This window comes from Balaenoptera acutorostrata, chromosome 11 (assembly GCF_949987535.1).
Source record: "Balaenoptera acutorostrata chromosome 11, mBalAcu1.1, whole genome shotgun sequence".
NCBI classification, from domain to species: Eukaryota; Metazoa; Chordata; class Mammalia; order Artiodactyla; family Balaenopteridae; genus Balaenoptera; species Balaenoptera acutorostrata.
Genome location: NC_080074.1, coordinates 18,890,848 through 18,909,730, shown reverse-complemented (window position 1 = coordinate 18,909,730; position 18,883 = coordinate 18,890,848). Strand labels below are relative to the sequence as shown.

Sequence of the window (18,883 nt, the reverse complement as noted above, 5' to 3'; positions counted from 1 at the left end):
GAGAAGGCGGGCTTCTCAGCCCCTGCTTCCAGTAGCACCCAGAGGCAAGCCGCTTTCCCAGGCTTGGCACCTCCCCGTGGACGACCTTCCCTGGGGCCCCAGAGGGATGGTCTCCAGCAAGTCTCACCAGCGGACACCTCAGCAACCTCTCTGCTGTAGAGTGACCAAGGCCATGTCCTTTCCAGTGACATCCGGGTCTCAGCTCTGGAAGAGGAGGACTTACTCTTATCTTAACCCCAGAGGAGTGGTTGCTCTTTATTTTTCTTCCATTCCTTTATTCTTTCCAACTCTTTTTAGCTGTCAGGAGCCAGTTCCCTGTTATTCCACTCTGTTCATGAATCTTTACACTAAAATTTTCACTGTTCCAATAATTGCATGGTTTCTCTCTCTTGCCTGGGCCCTAAGTAATACATTGCCTATTATTTAAAAACAAACAAAAAAGCATTTCAGTTCCCTAAGCTCAGGGCTCCTCTTCTGTAATGAAATCCACTGCCTGTTGAGGTCTCAGTATGGCCCTCTTTGCATTGCCCTGTGGGAACCGGGGCTTGGAAGAACTGGTCCAAAAATGCTGACATTCTGGCTACTGCTCCTGATGTGAGTGATAAACTGTCCTTTATCTCTGACCCGGGCATCTCATATCTTCTAGCAGCAACCATGTGACTGTGTCAGCCCAACTTGTTCGCTTTGCAAGTTGGCTAATTATGCCAGACTCTATAGTTTTTAACAGCCATCTAAGCCCCATCTATCTTATAAAATACTATGCAGTCATTAGAGATTAAGGTACACCCTTAAATACCTCCATAATATATTGTTAAATTAAAAATCAAGTTCCTAAATATTTTAACAGGATTCCATTTCATGTTTTGAAAACCTTATACATAAATGTATTATATTGGTTGTTAACGTTGGTTATTTTGGGAGTGGGATGGGAGAACGAGAATAAGAAGACAGCTAATTTTTGCTTTACTCATTCTGTATTTTTTGAATTGTTACAGTGAATCTGTGTCACTTTTGTAATAATAGGGAACATTGCATTTGTTGAATTTTTTTAGAACTGGTTGTTCTACTAAGGCCATTACCTCAACAATCTTCCTTTCCAGCCATCCCAGAATGTGCAGCCTTGCTCTGCCCAGAAAATTCCAGATGCTCACCTTCCAGCGAAGATGAAACAAAACTAGCATGCAAATGCATACCCAGTTACCAAGGCGATGGCAAACACTGCAAGCGTGAGTAGAACTTCGATCCTGCTGGTTTATTCATTGAGGTGGTTAGATTCCGCAACAGAAAACAACCTCACAACCTTCTTAATATTAACACAATGCCCACTTCTGTTTCTCTCTGTGTAGTTGAATGACATATATTAAAAATTCTAAGCAAAATGCTCATCATATGGTAGCTCTTCAATACATGGCAAGTCCTCTTGTTATCAAAGCACATATATAGATTTTTATACTTTTTAAATTAATTTTTATTGGAGTATAATTGATTTACAATGTTGTGTTAGTTTCTGCTGCACAGCAAAGTGAATCAGTTATACATATATCCACTCTTTCTTTTAGATTCTGTTCCCCTATAGGTCATTACAGAGTACTGAATAGAATTCCCTGTGCTATACAGTAGGTTCTTATTAGTTATCTCTTTTATATATAGCAGTGTGTATGTGTCAGTCCCAGTCTCCCAATTTATCCCTTCCCCCTCCACTTTCCCCCTTAGTAACTGTAAGTTTTTCTTCTTCTATATCACCTAAATCAATGTTAAGATAGAATGTAGTTTGTTTTCTTTTTTTTTTTTTTAATAAATTTATTTTATTTATTTATTTTTGGCTGCATTGCGTCTTTGCTGCTGTGTGGGGGCTTTCTCTAGTTGAGGCGAGCAGGGGCTACTCTTTGTGTGGTGTGCGGGCTTCTCATTGCAGTGGCTTCTCTTGTTGCGGAGCATGGGCTCTAGGCGTGCAGGCTTCAGTAGTTGTGGCATGTGGGCTCAGTAGTTGTGGCTCGCGGGCTCTAGAGCACAGGCTCAGTAGTTGTGGAGCACGGGCTTAGTTGCTCTGCGGCATGTGGGATCTTCCCGGATCAGGGATTGAACCTGTGTCCCCTGCCTTGGCAGGCGGATTCTTAACCACTGCACCACCAGGGAAGTCCCCTCTCTTCCTTTCATGCTTTTTCACTTCATGAGTGGTTGTGTGTTGGTTATGAACATGCTATTGGAGCCCGACTGCCCGGGTATAAACCCCAGGTCTGCCTGTTACTAACAATATGACCTTGGACAAATTCTTTAACCTACCTGTGCCTCCACTTTCCTATCTATGAAATGGGGATAGTAATAGTAACTACGCTAGAGGGTTGTAAGGATTAACTGAGTTCACATATGGCAAATGCATAGAAAAGGGCCCAGTACATATTATAAATTCTATTACTATTAGTACTTTCTTTCATGTGATTTTATGTTTAAATCCACACATAGCATGGCATAATAATACATCATCACAGTACTTGTAATTATAATTTCTAATGGCCATATATAAATCTTTTTGGTCAATGGGGGTGATCAGGAGGGTAAGATGAAATGTTTTTCACTCTCTCTTGAAACTGTTGAATTGCCTTTGCAGCTGGATAAGCTGTGATTTGCAATCCCTTCACAGTTCAGTTTTCCTTCTCCTTCCCTGAGTGTGGTAACCACCTTATTTTGTCATTGCTTCTCCAGCCATCAACCCATGTTCACAAAATATCTGCCACCCTCACGCTCGGTGCACCTACCTAGGACCAAATCAGCACAGTTGCACGTGCCAAGAAGGCTACCACGGGGACGGCCAGGTGTGCTTACCAGTGGACCCCTGCCAAGTTAACTTTGGAAACTGCCCTACAGAGTCCACGGTGTGCAGATATGATGGGCCTGGACAGGTGAGCTAATGACGTTGGAACTGATGAGAATAGAAGTAGGACCACCCGCTGAAGGTAAAACTGTGCCGTCTCAGTTCTCCCTTTCCATGCTCAGGTCGGGCTTCCTGTCCAGACAGACCTCCGTGTGCTTGGGGTCAACCTCAGGGAGCTGTGATCTACCCTCTGAACTCACCCTTTCCCAGCTCTCCAGTCAAAACTCCACTGTCTCCTCCATCCCAGTCCTGTTTGATGATTGACAACATATATACACATAGCTCTAATTCTATTGACAAATTAACTGTTAATGAAGTCTTGGGAAAATATGTAATTGACTTTCACCTGCATTCCTCCAGTCTCTCTAATGTCTTTTCAAAGTGAGAGGGGACTCTTAGGACCAAAAAACTGTCCCAAAGGGATGAATGCCGATAAAATGTCAGGTAGCACAGACAGATTTGTAGGGAGCAATGAAGATACTCTGGAGTGAGACATATGTGATTCTCTAAATCACGACATGACCTTGACTGGTAAAATTCAGCCTAGTCAGGAGACCTTTGCTACAGAGTCCAGATCAAAGAGCCCTTTCCTCAATATCTCATTCACCCACCAAATATTTAGTGGGTGCCTACTGCAGCCACAACTGCATGCCAAGTGTCCAGTGGAGGAAACCCATCCATACAAGAGACTACTGCTGCCTGGGTGAAAGGAAAGCCTTCAGTGTCTGACCAAACCCAGTCATGGGTCCCCAGCAGTCTAATCCGCACCCCATGGGGATCCTCCTGGAGTCCCCTGCAGAGAATCCACCCGATCTCATGTCCAAGAAAAAGAATACATCACATGACATTTCTGCTATCAATTTCTGAGGCTGGCTTGTAAGAAATTCAAAGGGCTAAATTCTCATCCTCTAAATGAGATCCCTTATGGGAAAAGTCATGTTACATCATGAAGCAAAGCCCCAGGACCTTGGGAGTGAGATTAAAATATATACTTTGTCACTTTAAAAATGGGTCCCAAGGCGTATTTTCAAGTCTTAGAAACCCTCCGTCGTTCACACAGAAGCAGTGCATTCATTATTCCAGAACAGAGTTCCTCATCCTCGGCATGATTAGCATTTTGGACCTGAGAATTCTTTGGTGTAGGAAGTATCCTGTGCATTGTATGATGTTTAACAGCATCCCTGGCCTCTTGTGGCACTGTCCCCCCACCCTGTTGTCACAATCAAAAATGTCTACAATCCCAGTGTCCCTTGGGTTGAGACTCCCGGTTGAAAACCACTATTCTAGAGAAATAATACCTCCCAGCTGAGCCTCAGTCTCTACGCACCTAAATCTAAAAGCGGGAAGTATGGTGCCAGGGAGGCCCAGGGTTAGCAAACCAAAGAACTGAAAGTGTGAACTACAAGCAAGGTGTATGAGTTTCCAAACAGATGAGATGTGAACGTGATTTCCAATTCTGGATCTGCTGGCAAATTTTAGTTTCAGCCCACACTTTAGACCTACCCCAAGTCAGCTTTTATGGCAGAGTAAAGATAGGAATTTAAGAAGCATGTCAGCCTAGGTGACTAATGAGAACCCTCTCTTCTCTTCCCATCGACTGAAGGCTCACTGCGAGTGTGCGGAACACTACCGCAACTTTGTCCCTGGAGTGGGGTGCAGCGTGACCGACGTCTGTGAGTCTAAGAACCCCTGCCACAGAGATGCGAACTGCACCACCATCACGCCGGGTCACACCAAGTAAGTCTTTCCAGTTCCACCACCACCTTTCCAAGCAGTGAAGGTGGTGGCCAGTCAATGCGGAAACTTCTCGGGAAGACAGGAAATGTGTCTTATTCAGCCTTGCACCGCCCTCACATAGCACAGTGCGAGGAGCGCAGTAGGGACTCGATACATCTTGGTATAATCAATGAATCATTCAGTAATGGTTTCCTTGATAATGACCATGCCAGCACCCTGAAATATTGACCTGGCCTGAAAACATGGTATGAAGTGACCAGAGCGTGGGAGAAAGAATCCACCGTCACTGGGAAAACAGATGTCTATTGTGATGACACAGGTTTGACCTCTAATGTATAGGCCTGTTTCCGCAATCTATGAAATATTGCTTGTTAGTGGTGCTAAACAATGGGACAGTGAAAACTAGGGAAAGTGAATACACATGAGTGGTGTTTCCCAGACTCCAGGTTTCAAAAGAAGGGGTTTACTGTGAGTTAAAATATTTGTGTGAAAATTCCCAAGGCAGAGGCAGCTTGCCTGGTGGGAAGATGCTATTCAGAGTTTATAGCTACTTTATTTTATTTTATTTTTAGCTGTGTTGGGTCTTCGTTTCATGCGAGGGCTTTCTCTAGTTGCGGCAAGTGGGGGCCACTCTTCATCGCGGTGCGCGGGCCTCTCACTGTCGCGGCCTCTCTTGTTGCGGAGCACAGGCTCCAGACGCGCAGGCTCAGTAGTTGTGGCTCACGGGCCCAGTTGCTCCGCGGCATGTGGGATCTTCCCAGACCAGGGCTCGAACCCGTGTCCCCTGCATTAGCAGGCAGATCCTCAACCACTGTGCCACCAGGGAAGCCCTATTCAGAGTTTAAGGACCTGGGTTTGAGTCTCCACACTGGTATCTGTCAGATTCATGACCTTGGGAATGTGACACGGTCTCTCTGGCCTCAGTTTCTCCATGTATAAAATGAGCAGTGATGTCTACTTCATACTGTTGTTGTGAAGATTCGTGAGAGAATGTTCTGGAAACTGCTCTCCAGCTGTGTTATGTTTTTATCAGTGGGTGAACCAAGGCTGGAAGCCAAGCCTTTTGGCTCCCAGACGGAGGCTTGCATCTTGGTGCCACTTTCGGTTCTCACTGTCACCAGCATCAGCAAAGAACCTGTCCTGCTGTAGTGAGCGCAAAGCCACAGCAGACATGGAACAGTTTCTGTGCTTCCAGAGCCCCCCTCTGTCATTCCTTTTATAGCTGGGTCTTGAACGTGTAGATTCGCCCAGATAGGTTTTATGATCACTGTGTTCTCTCTGGGCATATAAGTGTATCTGTATGTACTGTGGCTGGAGCAGAAAGAGCTTGAGTGTCAGAACCCCTGGATTCAAGCCCCAGCTCTGCTGCTTCCCTTACTCTGTGACTTCTATTTCCTCTGTCGTAAAAGGGGGACAGTTGTGTCTCCAACCAGGGCTGTGATGAGGATTAAATAAGGTTACATTCATCAGTCTCTGAGTGGAACCTGGCACACAGAAATCACTCCATACACACCATGCACACGCAGACCCCTCCCAGACGTACGTACGGGCATGTACACACCTACACAGCTATTCATAGAGGCACGTCCTCTCCTGAAACCCAGGTTCTGACACTGACAACCAAACCAGCCAGCTTGCACACTTGGTACCGTCCTCTGAGAAAGCTTGAGTAGAACACTTTAAACACTTTCTTTCTTTTGTGTTTGAGAAGATAAAATGAAACTGGAACATCAGAATAATAGAAGTTGCATTAAAACTTGTGCCTAGAATGTCAGTGGAACTAACCATCGATTTTAGGGGTCTGTGTGTCACTCACAAACCTCCTCGACACCCGCCCCCCCAAAAACCTGTCTTCATCTGGGAAGGGGCCTATGTTAAAGGCTGGCTGAGTGACATTGATAAAACATGGGGCTGTCAATAATTTAGTTCACCCAGGAGAGGGATTTATTTTGTTTATGCCTCCTCAATGTGGCAATCAGTCTATGCAGAATATTCAAAATCATGCTGCATCAGTCAGAGAAGACCACCCAATAAAGAAGAATGGGTTCCGTTGTGGGCTCCCCCACTCACAACTGGGGTGATCTTGGACAAGTCACGTAACTTTCTGGAAACAGTTCCCTCCCCTGACAGGTGGAGCTATTTCCCTGGGCAGAGCTGACAAGTTAATGTATATAAGCCTGCTTTAAACTCTACACTCCACTTTCATTGTTACTAGGAAGGACCAGTAGCTTCCTGTCAGTTAAAATTGTGCCTTTCTATTTTTACGTAGCAGACGTGGGAATTAAGGCATGACAGAAGAGAAAGGCATTTCTCTCTTATTTGAGTCAATTCAGCTGAAAAGCCTGGATGTGACAGAGAAGGCATACTGGAAAATGTGGTTTCCATTCCAACTGTACAAATGTACAGGAAACAGCACTGAAATCTGGAGACTCTGGGAACATTAGTGACACTAATGACAGTGTTTATATGCGACATGTGCAGGTTAGGATTCCTTGATGTGAACCATCTTCCCAAGAGCCCTGTCCAAAGCAATACGGTGCCTCGGCACCGTGAGGCAGGATCATGGGCTTTCCCAGACAGACCCAGCTTCAAACCCCAGCTCAGCTGCTTCCAGATGTGTTCCCAGCAGTGTGACCCTCAGACCTGGGCACTGCATTTTAGAGGACCCCATTGTGGCCCTCCACTGACTACACCAGGGCAAGGAGTCTGAAGGACGAAGGGGCCGTGATCTCCCAGAGCCAGAAGGCACGTCAGAGACCCCACTCAAGTACCCAGGACCTCATTCTTTGCTCAGAGGGCTCCAAACCAGCCTCCGGAACCTGCAGGGCTCTTCCCGGGACCACTCCCCCCAGGGGATGGCCAAAGATGGCTGTTTGCAGAGGGTGTGCATGGGCCAGCTTTACCTCCACCACTGCCATGAACGCACCCTTGGCTCTAGTGCTATTGAGCTATTTATTGTTCTTCAAACATACCCTGGTATTCCCCCAGCTTAGACTGTCCTTCCCTCCCCACCTCCTCTGAGTCAGACTAACACGCTGATCCTGCAGTGTCCACTTGAGTATCTTCACCCCTCTGATGCCTCCCCTGTCTTCCTGGTCCACTCAGGTGCCCCTCCCTCTGGGCTCCCAGACAGCCCTGGAATGCTTCTGTTATAATATTTATCACCCTGAACTTTGGGGGCACCTTATAATTTAACTAAATTTTATCCAACATTGAGTATAAATAATTCCATCTCATAACATAAAATGCAGGTGGCTTGTGGGTGTTTTAGAAGCCTTGGGACAGGAGGTAAGAACTTTACACCTAGTGAAGAACCAATTTATAAAAGAGGTGATGCTATGAATGGGCCGTAGCCCAGCTGAGTCAGGAAATGGCCTCATAGAGTCTCAGACTCGTGGACCGAGATTTTAAATAAAAATTTAAGGAATATTTATGTCTCATACATTCCCTTCAGTCTCTCATACAGAGACCATTAAAATATAATTCTCCTGCCATCCTTAGGAAAGACAAGTCAAGTCTCTTTACACAAAATGGATCATTGGCCTCATAACAACTTAGGGAACTTTCAGAGAGAAATATGAAAAGTAACTTGTAAAAAAGTTACTTGTCTTTCTATTAACGTCACATGGAACTTACATAACGTAGAGCAGGATTGGTTTTCAGTAGTGACTACTGTATCACTTCCAGGAGTTACCAGTCTCCCTCTTTGCCTCCTTACATTCACCATCCTGAAGCTCAGTACTTACAGAGAAGGTTGACGTTTAAGTAGGAAACTGTCATTTGATTGTATTAAGTAAGCTATTGTTTCATGGTTATATCTACCTTAGTGATTCTTCATAACAAGTTTTCGCAACCTCAGCACTATTGACCTCAGGGGCCGGATAACTCTTTGTTGTAGGTACTGTCCTGTGCATTGTAGCATGTAGAGCAGCATCCCTCACCTCTATCCACTAGATGCCAGTAGCACCTTCACCCCCGTTGTGATGACCAAAAATGTCTCCAGACACTGCCAAATGTCCCCCGGGGGGTGGGGGCAAAATTGTCCCTGGTTAGGGCAACTGCTCTATAAAAGCCCTTAAGGCTCAATCAGTAAATGATCTCCCAGTCATTTGTCTGGCTGGGAATCACATATGCATCCTTTTAGAATTAGCTTAAACATCACTTCTTCCTAGAACCTGTTCCATATTTCTTCAGGCAGAATTAGTCACTTCCTCCTCCATGCCCCACCGCATCCTATTCAGTCTATCACAGCGCTTCCTATGGAACTCGAATCATGTGTTTATGGAATTGTCCTGCTGCATCCCAGCCTCTCCTCGTCCTTGTCGTGATCACCACCGTCTCCATCACTATCATCATCTGCCAAGTACTGAGCTTTTTCCATGTGTCCATCACTGTGCCAGCTGTTTTTCATGCATTGTCTCTTCTGTCAACAGCCCTAAAGGTGTTAGCAAACCCATTTCATAGATGAGGAAACTGGGACTCGAAGATGTTAAGTAACCTCATCATGTTGCCATAAGTGATTTGTTTCAGGTTCATCTCCAGCATGTGAGATGCTACAAGAGCAAGGTATCTGCTGCTATCATCTTTATAGCTATCTTGCCTAGCTCAGTTTCTAGAATTAAGTAGGTACTTAGAAAATAATCAGTTCGGGCTTCCCTGGTGGCGCAGTGGTTAAGAATCCTCCTGCCAATGCAGGAGACACGGGTTCGAGCCCTGGTCTGGGAAGAACCTACATGCCGCGGAGCAACTAAGCCTGTGAGCCACAACTACTGAAGCCCGCGTGACTAGAGCCCATGCTCTGCAACGAGAAGCCACTGCAATGAGAAGCCTGCGCAGCACAAAAAAGAGAGTAGCCCCCGTTCGCCGCAACTAGAGAGAAAGCCTGCGTGCAGCAGCGAAGGCCCAACGCAGCCATAGATAGATAGATAGATAGATAGATAGATAGATAGATAGATAGATAGATAGATAGATAGATAGAAAGAAAGAAAGAAAGAAAGAAAATCAGTTCAACAATGAGGCACTGTCCCGGGTGCTGGAATACAAGGGAGAGAAATAAGGTGGGATCCAGGTTCTAGGAGAGCGTCCCAGCTGGCAGAGGGGAGATCCCCTGAAGAGGTCATTTTGGTACGATGGGTTGTGGTGGGGGAGTGAGTCGGGAGGCCAGGTAAGGCTGCCTAGGTCACACCTGAGCTATGAGGAGGGAGTGAGAGCATTCCCGGCAGGACACACAGCCTGAGAAGGGTATAACAGTCTGGAAAAAAAAGCGATTTGGTGTTGCTGGGATTTGCATGAAGGCAGGAAGGACACATAAGCAAGATCCCCCCCCCACCCCACCCTTTGAAGCCTTGCATGCGTGCTAAGCGTTTACACTGTATCCTGTAGACAAAAGGAGTCCCTGAGAGTGTTAAGCACACAGATGCCAGATTTCCCTTTGGGACAGACCCCTCAGGGCTTGTGTGAAAGACTGATTTGAGGAGAGGAAAACTAAGGGCAGAAAGACCAGTTAGGGAGTCATTGCAGCAATCCAAGCAAGGGGAGATAAGACTCAGAAATGTTTGTTCAGCAAACGTGTTGGAAATTTATCTGTGTGCCATGGGACCAATTTAGAAACACAAATGGATTAGCGAGTGTGTAATTGTTCTGTGGAATCTTCTCCTAAACATGAGTCACATCTGTGGTATGCATGCCCACAGCACCCCTGCCTCTCTCCTCTCTGAAATGTTCTTCCCCTGTCTCCTCTTTGGTTCCTCACTTATCGCCAAGATTTTGGTGAATGTCACCTTCCTAAGCACCTTGCCAATTTCAGCCAGCTGTCAACCAGTCTTTGCCAGGTAGCAGTGGTTTGCTCTATAGAGCCAGGGCTTACCGAGTCACAAGAGCCAATGATTAAATTTTCAGGGATGTTCCGGCTGGTTAGTGCTGTGACAGTAGTTTGAGATTGGCCAAGGTGGGAGTATGAACCATGGGAAATGGGCACATGCTGCAAATCAGGACTGTTTTTTTCCCCTGGAGAGCTGGATGTCTAACATCTACCAGCACACCGCTGCTAGTGCCTCTTTAACTGCATCTTTAACTCCATTTCTCTTTTGTGAACCTAAACTATCATATAAGATTCTGTGACTTTCATTGTTTACATATTTCTTTTAATTCAATTACTACTTATTTTACAACTATTAATTAAATACCTACTGTGGACCAAGCCCTGTACTAGATCTTGGGGTTACGGGAGTGAATAATTACACACATAGCCCTTGTCCTTACTCTTCTCTCAAATTAGATGGGGAAGCAGATCTTCATCAGAAAACCACACAGGCTAGGATAAAATTACAGCTGGGACTGGTGCTGCAGAAAAGAGCTACGTGGCACACTAAGGGGGGCACAACCTGCAAAGGGATGGGGAAGGGGATGGAAAATCAAGGAAGCTTTCCCTAGGAAGGGACAGTTGAGCAAAGACCTCAGGAAGGAAAGGGAGGGGGAAAGTCTTCCAAGCAGATCCACAGCTCTGGCTCTTTACTTGAGGCTGGCTTCAGCAGCTTATTCTGATTTCGTGGTTCTGCAGTGGGGACCTAGACTCTACATTTATAGTAAGTACCCTAGTGCTTCTGATGTACATGGGCTCTTGCTTATACTTTGAAAAAATACTGAGACAAAGAATATACAGAGTTATCTAGTGTTTACATATACACACATAGTGTATTAAATATCCATTTCTTGTGGGGCTGCTCTATGTCAGCCTGTACACTAGGAATGCTCACTTGTATTTGTCCCACTCTTCTGGCCTTGTCTCTGTCCCGCCCTGAGCAACCAGTCTGACTGTCTCAGTCTTCCCCATCTGCACAGTGAGGGGTTTGGACTGTATGACCTCAACATCCAATGGCTTTGAGACCCTGAAAGTGCGTTTTCCCCCTCTCTGTAGATGCACTTGCCGCAAAGGCTACGTTGGCGATGGCTCGACGTGTTATGGAAACATCATGGAGCGACTCAGAGAATTAAACACTGAACCCGGAGGAAAATGGCAAGGAAGGCTGACCTCTTTCATCTCACTCCTGGGTACACAGCCATGGGTGCACATTTCCACAGAAAGAGCAGTCCTCTGATGGGCAAGGACATCTGCCAGACACACAATCACTCAGAAAGGGGTGTGCAGGATAGGCAAGTCTTGTCTATTGGGATCAGCCCTTTCTAGGAAGGGCAAGTGGGAGGAAAAGGACAAGTAGCTGTTCCAAGGAGATGAGAGTTAGTGCCAAGAGATCCAGCAATGCGGCAGCTAAGGACAAGGTCCTGGGGTCACCGTCCATTAACAGGTCTGCAACAACAGTGAGATAGGCAGCTACCGATGTGAGGATGGAAACCATCCTCTTTCCCTTGACCTTGTGGGTCCTCCAGATGGGAAACAATGTTGGCAGGTAGTACGGGGAGGCACTATCCATGCTCCTCAGTGAAGGTGCCCTTTGAATGTGGGGCAGAGTCTTGATGATGTGCGACCGACCATCTCACATATGGCTGGGTGTTTAGCATCCTTGGTGCCCCAACCACTAACAGTCTATAGTGACACATTCTCTGCCAGCCCCCAGGCAGGGTGCCAGCCTAAAACACCCTCCTGCCTTTCCGAACACCCTCCAGAGGTCATGACCTCACACTCCCATAAGAATGAAATATAGCTGATCACAGCGTTAGACAAGATTTCCAATAAAACACAAATTTTGCCAGTCGACAGGAAATAAAACACAGGCTTGAGCAATCAACAGAATCCTTAAAATATCAGCATCTAGAACTGACCAGTCACCAAGCATGATTTCCCGGAAAGAGCACAGGCGGAGAAGGAAGTGTTCTGCACTGGTCAGTGCTGTGTGCTCAGTGCAAATAATGTGCCTCCTACACAAATGACCCGCTCTTTGCAAGACACCCCCCAGGGAGTCAGGCATTACTGGCAGACCTCAGGGCTCTCCCGCCTTCCTCTACACACTCTTAGAATATCAGTGAGAGCAGACAAGGGGGACAGTGTCCTTCAGACATTTCCCTGGACAAAGTCCAGTCACCCTGTCACCTGCCCGGTTTATGAGGTGTGGGGCACGCTGCCTCCTGTGTGAGAGCACAGAGCCCATCCTGCTGTCCCCACCTCCCCAGGGGCATGGAACAGGACCAGGTATAAAATTTCTAGAGCCCAGTACAAAATGAAAAGACAGGGGTTCTTTGTTCAAAAAGTATTGAGCATTTCACAATGGCAATGACAAAGCATTAAAGCAAGAACGAGGCGCTTTTTTTTTTAAATTTATTTATTTATTTATGTTTGGCTGCGTTGGGTCTTCATTGCTGTGCACGGGCTTTCTCTAGTTGTGGCGAGCGGGGGCTACTCTTCGTTGTGGTGCGCGGGCTTCTCATTGCGGTGGCTTCTCTTGTTGCGGAGCACGAGCTCTAGGCACACGGGCTTCAGTAGTTGTGGCACGCGGGCTCAGTAGTTGTGGCGCACAGGGTTAGTTGCTCCAAGGCATGTGGGATCCTCTCGGACCAGGGCTTGAACCCGTGTCCCCTGCATTGGCAGGCGGATTCTTAACCACTGAGCCACCAGGGAAGTCCCAAGAATGAGGCTCTTCTGAGCTGGCCCTGGTGGAGCAAGGGCTGCATCTTTACTCACTGAGATGGCAACAGCTCAGAAAGTCGGGCACAGGGGCAGGGGTTGTCCAAGGATTTTGTCACATGACCCTCCTGGAACCTCTCACCCCAGGATATCTTTGAGTCAAGACTGTGGCTACAGGAAGAATCACACAGTTGTGAGGAACACTTGGGGGCCTCACGCTCTTAGCTTCCCAGTTCACCTAGGGCCTGCGTGATACCAATTAGAACGGAGAAGCTCAGGAGTCAGAGGGTCTAAGTGGACCACAAGGGGCGTTGCCTGATTTTACTCATGTGCTACTGACCCATTTGGTGTTTTCTTTCTTTGTGTATTTCAACTCCTAAGACAAAGTCTATGCTTGGCCACTGAGTAACCTGGGACCATTTACCGTGCTGTTGCCGACAGACAAGGGATTAAAAGGATTCAATGTAAGTATTTTAAATAACCTTGTTTTATAAATAAAGACTAATGTAAAAAAAAAAAAAACCTTAGTAGACAGTACCCTCTTTATTTAAAGTGGGAAACCCCATTAAAATTAAACCTACTGATGATGAGATGGCAATTTTTTTGTAAAATTCTTTGAGCAAAATAAAACGTCCTTACGGATAGTATACAAACAGTAAGTGCACAACTCAATGAACTGTCACAAAGCGCGTGTCGATGTATCTAGCGAGACCATTTCCAGCTCCCTACAAGCCTCCCCCAGTGCTCCCTTCCAGTCATTACCCCTCAAGGGTAATCACTAAGGGTCCTCAACTGTAGTCACGTGATAAATAAGATTTGCATAATGCAAAACTGCTCACTTCCCACAGAAAGAATTAAATTAACGTACCAGCTAGGTATTTGTTTCTTTAAAATCATCATAAATGGTAACAGCGGTAGGGGAAACTAGAAGAGAATTGTAGTCTTCAATGTGAGCGGCTGCTATCTCAGATGATGTCAACCAGTGGGAATGAAACCCATAGTGCCCAGTGGAGGTTTCCCATGGTATCGGTGCAATACTTAGATTTGGTTTAATGTAGGTAATGAACACACTGATTTGTGTGAAATTGGTTTGTATTGGTTTATATACGATCACAAAAATATCCAAGATATTTTGTGATCATAATTTGTGCTGCGTTCAATTAACACCCAGCGAGTTTCAGACTCTCTCCTCCTAATATGCCACCACCATTCATCCGACCAAGACGAATCTGTCATTAGTCTTCAGAGATGTACTCCCATGTCTCCTGTGGGGAAGGAGAACTGGTGAATATTGAAGGCATCTGGGCTAGACACTTTGCATGTGGTCTCTTGTTTAATGTACAGATTGAATTTGCACAGAGTTGAGAAAAGGTCTCTGAGTGATTGTTGACAATATAATATTGACAAAACATCAGTTTGATCCAAAGGATTTCAAAAATCTTAATTTTGCTCTTCAGAAGCTCCATCGGTCCACTCTACTGGGTCTTTTCCCACAATTTCATATTTCATTCCCAGCTGCTTCCTGGGCTCAAGATGACTGACCCCTCAGCACCGGCCAACCACATTGGTCCTCCTGGCCCCAGCACTGTGCTCTCCCCACGATGTCCAGTTCCCTCCCAGAGCACCCCCCATGGTTTGAGAGCATACCGCACCTCACCTCCAGATTTCTGCTCCCTTTGAGCCCTGGCTTAGGGCAGCTTATCTCTGGGAAAGTCGTCTGTATCTGAAAGAGCCCAAACTCAAGTCAGGGTGAACTAACTTTGATGTTTTTGATGCTAAACAAGTCATAACCTGAATCACAAACCTCATTTTCCCCTTCAAACCACAGTAGAGACTGAAGGAATCGGCTTTCTTTTCTCAGGTAAAAGAGCTTTTGCTGAACAACGAAGCTGCTCAGTACTTTGTGAAACTCCACATAATTGCTGGGCAGATGAGCACCGAGCAAATGAATAACACAGACACATTCTATACTTTGACCGGAAAGTCAGGGGAAATCTTCAGTGGTGATAAGGTGAGGGTCTCTCTGATTTTCACTCCCAGAATGAAGCTGCTCACTGAGTCGATGGCCATAGCCAGCTCTCTCTTGGTGTCCAGGGGTCATGAAAGGTTCCGAAGAACTCCCTTCCTTGTTCCTTACTTGTCAGAGCACTTCCCTACACAGGAAAAAAATGGAGAGCAACACAGGAAAGGGTCAAGTAGGAGAAGGGGTGGACTGTTACAGAAAGGGAACTGTAAAGTGATTTCGCTCTGGTCTGAATTAGTTTTCAAGACAACCATCATTCAACTGCCAGCAGGAAGGAGAAATTTACAGTAAACCTTTTTCCTGGAAGCATCAGCAGAAAGCCAGATCAGCACTCATCTTACGAAAGGAAATGGATTGTTTGCTTTAGATTGCTGGGGTTTATCCATCCTCTCCAACTCAACATTGCATCTCTCCTAATGCCATTAATTCTGTTTTGTTTTTAAAATATCTTCCTCCTCTTTCACAAATAACTCTTTTTGTGATTTTACTGAGCTGAAGGGCACATGGTCAGTCAACAGAGAGAGTGTGTGTGTGGGGAGGGGTTATGACCTATCCTGTTGCATTTCACCAAATATCAATAGTTGATAGATTAATGAGCACTTACTACATGCAAGGTACTGGGGTAAATCTGGATTTGTGTTACGTAAGGCTCACAACAGCCCTATGAAGGCTTTTCCAATGGGAAAACTGAGAGGTCGCACAGTAAGGACCAGAGCCACGATTCAAAAGCAGGTCTGCCTGACCCCAAAGCCTGAATCCTTCACCAGTGGGTTGTACTGTGTGTGTGAGGGTGGATGGATGGATGGATGAATGGACGGACAGACAGACAGAGGAAGATGTGGTTTCCTTTCTCACAAGGACATGCATTCATTCCTTTATTCATTCAACAAATATGTTTTATTGTGTGCCTCTTCTGTCCAAAACACTAAAGTAGGTAATGAATTTACGATAAATTGAATAGTTTGGGGCCTTTTTGTAGCTTGCCATCTATGGCGGGGAGACTATAATGCCTTATTCTCATTTAGCAATCACTGGTAGTCAAAAGTGATTTCATATGTTATCTCATTTGATCTTAATGAAAGACCTGTGAACTCAGTTGAGCAGAAACCATCATTCCCATTTTGGGGATAAGGAACTCATCCAAGATCACACAGCCAATAAATGGCAGAACCCAAGGATTAAAGACTTCTTCTAATCCAGTGCTCGATTTTTCAAGGGCACACATTAATTTTTATTTTTCCTTGCTGTTTTAGGACAGTCACCTGAAGCTTAAACTCTATGGAGGCAAAAAGAAGGTGAAAATTATAGAAGGGAACATAATTGCTTCCAACGGGCTCCTGCACATCCTCGACAGAGCCATGGACAAGGTGACGCCCACGTTTGAGAGCAATACTGAGGTGAGATATTTCAGGTAAAAGTGACGTCACCTCAAATCCATCTCCCTTTGCTCCCTGGAGAGTCATTGCCAAGAAGAAAATGAATGCCAGCACTATGTGCTTGTACTAGGACCCCAACCATGGGGAAAACGGGATAATTTCTGTTTTTAGTAGAATTCTGGGCACCTCTGAGAGAGAAAGAAAGGCATATAGTAAGTGTAGGAAAGATGTTGATTTTGTGACCTTTTTCATAGTCACACCTGACAACTCAGACCAGCTGTCGTGAAAATTTACCCCTTGTGCTTTATGGAGGAGATCCACACTTACATGTAAACCCTGTCATCAGTCTTTTCATGTTAGAGCATCTAAATACTTCCTAAACCACCTTATTCTTTTTCACTGAATTTTAAGCAAGATGTCTCTTTTTAGCAAACCATAATGACAATGCTACAACCAAGATACAGCAAGTTCAGATCTTTGTTAGAGGTATGTACTTTTCATGAATTTCTAGAAAGTGTTTTATGTCCAGTCCTTTGTAAAATTAGCTGGGGGTATCAATTATAAATACTTGCTGGGGAATTCAGATATTTATCTGAGATAGGTTGCAGATATAAATTTTCATTTCTCAAATGCAGGAAACCAGTGTGGGACATATCTTAGATGAGGATGGGATTGGTGGACCATATACCGTTTTTGTTCCAAGTGATGAAGCATTGAATAACATGAAGGATGGCACTCTCGATTATCTCCTTTCTTCAGAGGTATTGTATCCTACTGACTTTAATGGTGTCATGTCAGGATCACTGCTTCAGTCTCTGTCCATACAGGCTTTTTCTAAATTAAGGATGACAAATAAGTAGCACATGTATCACCATCTACCCTTCTGCAAAACAAAGGCAGACATCATTAATCAATCACAGTACTCTGGAGCTAAGCCTCAATGTGGCTACAATCTCCTCAGTAGAGTTCCAAGTAGCTATAAGACCAGTCAATCAGGCTGGGCACAGGAAATAAAATCTATTTGCAACCCCAGCTCTGAATGGTTGGTTTGATTTGTCCTGGCTCTTCTAATATTTCTTAATAGCAAAATCATAATTTTAAGTTCCCTACAACTCTAAAATCATCTAGAAAATGAAGCCTAATGTAGGGCATTCTGGGCCAGGTCTAGGCTAAACTTAAAAGGAATAAATGTTATTTTTAGGGGCTCCCGACTCTCCTTTCTATTCTTTTCAGTTCTCTCCACAATAACCCTCTCCTTATACACCATAAACCTTCAATTCTCTCACGTCCTCCTCAAGAAAGGAGATTTTTTACTCTTTCACTCTAGGGTATAAATGACTGATACCATTTAAAGTGTTTCCTCTTCCAGAAATATCAGCCTTAAACTGAAACGAAGGTTAGCTAATTATGGAATTTTTTTCATTAGAATGTCAAATAGTGGAATTACAGGAAGGACCACAGGCTTTCTTTCAGTACCCTGAGACCCTGCTACCATCTTGGCAGTGGGGCAAAACTACCTATGACCTCATATAGATCAGTGTTGACTATATAGAATGAGGGGGTCTGAATCTTTTAGAGTAGTGATCCCCAAACTTTAGTATGCTTAAGAATTACCCATGGAGCTTGTTAAATAAGCTGATTCCAGAAGCTCACCTCAAGCGTTCTGATATCGTGGCAGTGGAATGAGGCCCAGAAATAGACATTTTGGTAAGCACCAACTTTCTAACTCAGGTATCCCAGGTCACACTGTTTTTTGGCACTCAGAAACTTGTTGCCTGAATGATGTAGAGGCTCACATTCCCTTTCTGGAATACTTTCAGATACCTACAAGGATATCTTGCATTCAGAATACTTTGGATTAAAAAAAATAGGTATCAAGGAGCTAAGTCAGAAGGTAATCTCTTACATTACAAACAGATGTTAAACGTATTGATATGTGAAGATTTGCTACAGGTTTCCATTTAAAAAGTCAGATTTCCCCAGTGCCTTTAAACTAGGGTGTTATTTTAAAAATATGATTCACACTCAAGTTTCCTGAAACCTAGCTATTACAGGAAAACTATCATTCTTCTCTTTAGAACTCACATTCATATTTAATTTTAAATCCAAGAAGTAATCATTTCTCCCCTGGGAAGGTACTAAAATTCTGAGATTATATGGCTTCTCTGAATGCATAGCTTCTAATTTGATACAGATATTTTTAATAATAATAAAGGAGTTCTCAGACACCTAATCGGGTACATTTAAAATTAAAACAAAGCCTTTTGACTAGGATAGAAAAGATCAGCCTCCCTGCT

At 44.8% G+C, this 18,883-nt stretch overlaps 1 protein-coding gene across 1 annotated transcript in view; it reads left to right on the top strand.

The window, feature by feature from the left end:
- Window positions 1-18,883, top strand: part of STAB2 (stabilin 2) — a 161,415-nt gene that overhangs the window by 35,231 nt on the left and 107,301 nt on the right. Inside the window, exons 7-15 of the mRNA XM_057557591.1 lie at window positions 1,101-1,226; window positions 2,704-2,900; window positions 4,476-4,609; window positions 11,526-11,659; window positions 13,569-13,651; window positions 15,049-15,198; window positions 16,464-16,607; window positions 17,016-17,072; window positions 17,222-17,347. Coding sequence (XP_057413574.1) covers window positions 1,101-1,226; window positions 2,704-2,900; window positions 4,476-4,609; window positions 11,526-11,659; window positions 13,569-13,651; window positions 15,049-15,198; window positions 16,464-16,607; window positions 17,016-17,072; window positions 17,222-17,347 — 1,151 coding nt within the window. The remainder of the gene's footprint in view (window positions 1-1,100; window positions 1,227-2,703; window positions 2,901-4,475; window positions 4,610-11,525; window positions 11,660-13,568; window positions 13,652-15,048; window positions 15,199-16,463; window positions 16,608-17,015; window positions 17,073-17,221; window positions 17,348-18,883) is intronic.